This window comes from Capsicum annuum, chromosome 9 (assembly GCF_002878395.1).
Source record: "Capsicum annuum cultivar UCD-10X-F1 chromosome 9, UCD10Xv1.1, whole genome shotgun sequence".
NCBI classification, from domain to species: Eukaryota; Viridiplantae; Streptophyta; class Magnoliopsida; order Solanales; family Solanaceae; genus Capsicum; species Capsicum annuum.
Genome location: NC_061119.1, coordinates 154649579 through 154656672, shown reverse-complemented (window position 1 = coordinate 154656672; position 7094 = coordinate 154649579). Strand labels below are relative to the sequence as shown.

Sequence of the window (7094 nt, the reverse complement as noted above, 5' to 3'; positions counted from 1 at the left end):
TAATAAAAGGACATAAAAAAGAATGCACAATGTTCCCCAACTTCCATCTCATCAAATCAGGTTTATCGACTGGCTTGCAATGCTGATGGAGTAAAGCTAGCATCCTTTGAAACACATTCACCTCCCAGTTCTGGAAATCTCTCCTAAATCTTAAATCCCAAAACATTTCCTCCCCTTGTGTCTCCTTGTGTCTCCCTTATATGCTAGACTACCACCTCACTTTGACATGAAACCCCGTAAATACTTGGAAACTCCCGTATTAGCAACATGCCCCCACACCATTTATCTCCCCAAAAGCTACTTCTTCTCTCATGCCCTAACCTGAAAAAAGTGTTATCATAAGAATCCATCCATCCCTTCATGATATTCCTCCACGCTTCACACCCAAAATCCAACGTGATATCATTAATTCTCCAACCCCTCTCTATCACCCCATATCTATCTACTATCACCCCTCTCCACAAGGATTGGACCTTCAAACCTCCACAACCATTTCCCCAACAAAACTTTGTTAAAAGCAACCTGTCATTTCCGACACTTACGTAACAATTATGCGTATTAAGCTGGTTATGCATTAACCCCCGTCTGATTCGATTCAATAAGGACTATGGACAACTAAGCAAGCAAGACAAAAACACCCCGTTTACTCAATCTCAAATAGAAAGTTGAAATATCAACCCATAGATTAATGACCATAACCATGTGAGCAGTACAACCATGAACATCTACCAAATAACTTAACCCCAAGTATATGACACTGAGCCTTGTTCAACAATACTACAGAATTCAGTCAAGTACAAGTCAAGATAGACAACAACTCAAGTCAAGACCATAACTATCAGCATAAATCCAAGTTAACAAACCATGACTCGACATGTTACACCATGTCTCAAGTACATAAGTAAATAGACAATAAAGAGATATGTCAATCAATGGCAATCTAGCCAAACCACTCAAGGATCCGTCCAGCAACAATAATGACAATAATCATGAATTGCGGTTCACTCAAGGAACCAAATATAACAAGTAAACAAATAAATCCGGTTCACTCAAGGAGCCGTCACACTCACCAATACCTTGAGCACACATGCTAAGGGTCTTATGGTTGCCCACTAGCCATGACCTGTAGGGGACGAGCTCTTATCTATGTACCAAAAATCCCAAATATCTAGTGCCCGCCAACCTTATATCACCAAATCCCGTGAATATGCCCAAATACCAGTATATCCCACAATAATAGTATAAATCCCGTGAAGATGTCCAAATACCGGTACATCCCACAATAATCAACGGATATCACAGCCACAATGAAAACAACAACACTACTTGTACAATTAACAAGATTTTAACATAACCTCATTGTGGGTTTTTAGAAGCCTCCTTTGTCGTATTTGCAACTAAAGAAAAGGAAAATTAATAAAATGGAGGGTTGGTTTCTACCCTCGGCGTCCCACTAAACAGCCGGTCGGACTCTACCACGGTGCCACTATAGCGAAATGATGTTAGCCAAACCCAAAATTTCAAATTTCAAAATTTTTCAAGTAAGTCCATTCGTACTAGTTTGAGACTACATTTTTCAAAAATCCCCATACCCATAAACGAGGTGCCTTTAATTACGATGGAACAAGTTGTTGCACATATGCTGCAGTAACTTCTTTGTCATCCACCTGTCCTCCTCATATTTTGCTTCAATGAATTTCCCCCACAGTTGTTGCTTGTCATTTGAGTATCTCCAGAGGCACTTCATTATAACAACCTTATTGTGATTTTCAAGTTGTTTAATCCCCCCCCCCCCCCCCTCTTTTTTGCAATCACCTCCTTTCACTTAACTAGATTATATTCTGTTCTTTCTTTGTTTCCTGCCATAGGAACTTCCTTCTGACTATATCCAATCTATTGATAATCCCTGCAGGTGTTGGAAATAGGGATATCATGTAGGTTGGAACGGAATCTAGAACAGAGTTGATAAGTGTGACTCTGCCTCCACGGTACAAGTATTGTCCCTTCCGTCTATTCAGTTTCTTCTCACATTGTTCAATCTCTGTATTCCCAACCTAACGTTTAAAATACTTGGCAATCATCCAAAAAGTCATATTGTTTGGAAGAATTAAGTTATATACCCTGACAATATAAAATCATTGCAGTTTAACTAGTTGTAAAATGTTGTTTACTGTTTTTCTAGTTTTATATATATACTATCTCTAGTTACTAGTAAACCCTGCAATTGGCCGACAGACTGAAGGTTCACATTGAATGCATAAAATGGAATTAACAACTAGCAAAATTTATGGAAGGCAAATGCGAATTGAAGCACCCAAGGATGTAGATTCAAATCACAACAAAGACAAAAACACTAGGTGATTTCTTCCCATCTATCCAAGCCTTGGTGAACAGAGTTACGTTGTTGGTGGAAGGAAGAAGATATCTCGCGGAATTAGTTGAGGGGCACGCAAACACCACGATTATAAAAAAAAATCTATGAGGTGAAGTTAAGAAGAAGGAATGGAACCTGTGGGTAGTCCGTAAGAGCCGGAAAAAGGGTGAGATTGATTGTTATTGCGAGATCGCCTATTTGAATCTTCGCCAAATTGCTTCCGCTTCTTGAATTGTTGTCCTTCTACTACTTCCATGTATGCTGATGAACGAAACAACTTTCACGGAGTATGTTGAATCTCCGGCGCCGTCGAGGACAAGCGTCGCGTGAGGAGAAGAGAATGAAATGTGTTGGAGAAGAATTAGGTTTTACCTTTTTCGTTTTCCTTTTTTTCAAATTTTTCTCTAGCTTTTTTTTTTGCCCCGTAAGATATTTTGTACTTTTTGTACATCACTTTATGGGGTTGGTTGTGTTATTGACAAATCCATGAATAAGTCATTAGAATGTTCTATTTTTGTTGAATAGAATGATATAAACATTTCTCTTGATTTTAAGAGCTCTTTCCACTATCATGTTTATATCTTTTGTGAATAATATTAGTCAAAAAATCGTTGACAAAAAATCGTTGAAAGAAAAGAATAATTTTTTGTCAAGTGTAGAAAGACACTTGTCTGTAACTTTCAAAAAAGGAATCTGTCAATCTGCTAGTTTCACACTCAATCACAAAAGACATAAAGTTAATTTCATTAAAAAAAAGAGTACTCCTAAAAAATAATACATCATACACAATAAATAATGACTTAAAATAACATTGACCTTAAGCATAAAAGAGAGTAAATTTCCTAGATGATCATCCATATTTGAGAAATTGTCTACAAATATTATTTTTGTTTCATTTAGGACAAGAATATCACTCAACTCTTTCTATTTTCCTTGAAATATACTTAACACCTCAAAAACCTTCTCCCTCATACCTGAAATTTCATGTCATTAAAATTTCTTTCTTTTAAAATTTCTCTCCTACTATATCGATACAATCCCTATAACTATATTGATACAATCCTTATACCATATTGATACAACCCCTATATTATATTGATATTTATTTAGATACATGTTTTATACAATAATTATATAGTTTTTTATATTTATTTTATACATATACATATTTTATACAATAATGATACAATTTTTATACACCTTTTATATATATACACACACACAATATACATACAAACATACATACAATCTTTAGTTGCACTTATTATTTCAGATACGTATTTTATACAATAACTATGCAGTTTCTACACGCATTCTATACATATATATTTTATACAACAACTATACAGTTTCTTTACACATTCTATATATTTTTATCTATATTTTATATATTTACATATTTGACATAACGATACAATTTCTATACATATATCGTATATAGGTACATTTTTATATATCAATTATATAATTTTATATAATTATATTTAATTGTTATTTTTAAACAACCAAAAAACTAACAGACTATTTTTTAGTTAAAAAAAATTGTAGCAAAAAAAAAAAAAAAAAAAAACAACCTTTTAGGAAAGGGCCGAATGGCCCAAGGCTAAAAATATGAAATATGACCGAATGGCCCAAGTTGGAAAGACTTTAAATGGCCAAATGACCATAAAGTGATAATTATTTTGCCGATATAACACATAATGTCCATATGCCCAAACTTGGGCTATTTATTTAAAAAAGGACTACACAGTGTCCTTTGCCCTTTTCTAATTAGTAATAGGTAATTAGTTGAATTGAAGTGATGATTGTCCTTAATTATAGAACTCCTCTCAATTAATAGGAATACTTATTTTTTAACCTACAAATTATGTGGAATTAAAAAATGGCAAAATAAAATATCCTAATTTTGGAGTAAATCTTAGCAGTCTTCAATTAATATGGGTCAATTTTAATAGTCTTCATCGATAAGAGTCAATCTTGATTGAGTTTTGCCATAATTAGAATAATTTGAGTAGATATAATTTTTTTTAATTTGTTGTAAATGTTAAGTGGCTAATTCTTAAAATGTTAGTTTGCTTAATCTCATACTAGACTATCCTCCTTTACTATATAATAGTTTATTATACGTATTTTACACGTGTGACTCTCGTCAAACATTAAAACTATCTATGAAACAACAAAATTATTAGAAAGTGTCAATTGACGGTAAAATAAATTTTATATCTATCGATATAGCTTGTACAAAAATAAAAGACAAACATTAGATCTTATTATTAAAAATAATGAAGAAATGCTAGATCTCATAATTGTCTGACAATTGAAACAGTTGCATATAATTTAACTTTAAAAGAGAATTCATATAAAATTAGAATGACTAATCAATTTCTTTTGATAGAATGTAATGATCCAAAGAATTTGGTCAAATTGTAAATAAGTCAATTTCAAATTATTAATTATATATGAGTCATTATAAACAAAAAATATTTAAAAAAATTCTCAATTAGTAATTATCTATCAAAAATACGCGATAATTTATTATTTTAAACTTGAGTCGTAATAAACAAAAAAACATAAAAAAAACCTTCTCAATTAACAATTATTTATCAAGATTATGCAATAATTTATTATTTTAAACTTCAAAAACATACTAAAATCACTAAAGAAAACTTCTCAATTGGCGATTGTCTATCAAAAATACATGTTAATTTGTTTTTATAAACATAACATGCATACTAAAATTTTTGAAGATGTACCTCAAATCACGAATAAATTTGCCTCTTCAATCATAGATACTATCAATATTTTACCCAAAACTTCTCAATTAGCAACTGTCTGTCAAGAATATACGATAATTTATTGTAAACTTCAAGAATATATCAAAATTTTACAACTTACCTCAAATCACAAGTAAATTTATCTATTTAGTCATAAGATATATCAAGATTTCACACACAAAAAAAAATCTCAATTAGTAATTGTCTATCAAGAATACATAATAATTTATATATTGTAAACTTCACGACCGTACTAAAATTTTAGAAAACTTATCTCAAATCATAAGAAAATATATCTCTTTACTCATAGATATTGTCAAGGTTGAACATCAAGAATATACTAAAATTTTAAAAATTTACCTCAAATCTCAAGCAAATTTGTCTCTTCAATCATAGAGATATCAAGATTTCACAAAGAAACTTGTGAAAATTGAAGGAAATGTGTCTGTTAAGTCTTGAATGAAGGATTGATGACATTGAGCCAACTTAAAGGGTCAAACATAATTAGAAAACTTGATTAAGTTAATTGTGGATTTAATTAATATTTTCATAACTTTCTAATCTTTTCAAAAATACAAATCAACCCACACCTCTCTTCTATCCAAATCAACTGTCTCTCTCCTCTCCCTCTCTCTCTTGATAATTTCTCTCAAACTTCTCCCAACCAACAGTTCTGCAAATTTCTCCCTTTAATCCCTCGCGACTTCAAACTCCGACAAAAAATAATCGGGCTTCGAGTTCCTTTTTGACTTTCAACCATCTATCAAAGTGACAGCGTTGCTCTTCAGTGACAACAACTTCGAGTTCTTCATAGTCTCTTTTCTTCTTTCACAGGTAAAAAATTATGAATTTTTTATTTTGAAGAAAAAGAAGAACTTGAGCCAACTTTTCTTCTAGTATTGACTAACAATTTTAATATATGTTGCTTTAATTTGAAATAAGGTCTAAAGAAAATCCTAATTCTAGTATTTCTTCTTCTCTTTCTAGAGTAAAATATAATTTCTTGTTGTTATTGTAGTTCTTGTTGTCGAACTGTTGATTTAATTTTTTAGTGTTGTGTTTTTTGAAGTTTGATTTTTGTTGTTTGTGTTTGTACAAATAAAACAACAATGTTGGTGATTTGGGTCACTGTTGATGTTCTTGATGTGTGTGTGTGTTGTGTTGGTGTTGCGTTGCTGGGCTAATTTGTTCTTGTCTTGGTAAAAATGATGCACTTAATATTAAATGGCGATATTGTTGTTGTTCTATTGAACAAAATCTTGCTACTATTTTTTTCTGCAACAGATTAACCATCTGATGCAAGATTAATTATCTAATGCAACAGATTTACCATCTGATGCAACAAATGAATTAAGGGTGTCAAACGGGCCGGCGACCCACATAATTAAACCGGCCCGATTTGACCCAACCCGGTAAGCCCAAGGGCTTTAGGGGTCCGGGTCCCGGTTAACCCGGCCCTGACCCAACCTGATTTGGGCCCGTCAGTTAACCGGCTCTGCCCGGCCCGATTAAGATTTTTTTTTATTTTTTTTTGAAAATTTAGAATTTCACAAACTGAAGTTAAAAACTTAGTTTTAATACATTATTAATTTACTATCAAGTATTATTAATTTATTATATTAAGTAGCCTATGTTTTATACTTTTATTTAAGGTACTGTATATATATTGAATGGTATATATATATGTGTGTGTATGTCTTCTAAATATAAAACAGTATATATTTAACGTATACATGTGTATATGTTTTATAAATTAGTATATAACTAATCAAATATATATTGTAGTATATCTCATTTAAAGTATTACATATACATAGAATAGAGTGTATATATGTGAATAGATCTTCTATAGATGTGTATATTTTACGTATACATGTGTATATATTTTATAAATTAGTATATAACTATACAAATATATATTGTAATGTATATATATTGTTGTATAT

The 7094-nt window shown here is 31.6% G+C and overlaps 1 protein-coding gene across 1 annotated transcript in view; it reads right to left on the bottom strand.

The window, feature by feature from the left end:
* Positions 1–2915, bottom strand: part of LOC107856873 (mRNA-capping enzyme) — a gene marked incomplete in the record, with an annotated part of 23241 nt that extends 20326 nt beyond the window's left edge. The window contains 1 exon segment of the mRNA XM_047397051.1: positions 2510–2915. Coding sequence (XP_047253007.1) covers positions 2510–2630 — 121 coding nt within the window.
* Between the last annotated feature and the right edge of the window lie 4179 nt (positions 2916–7094).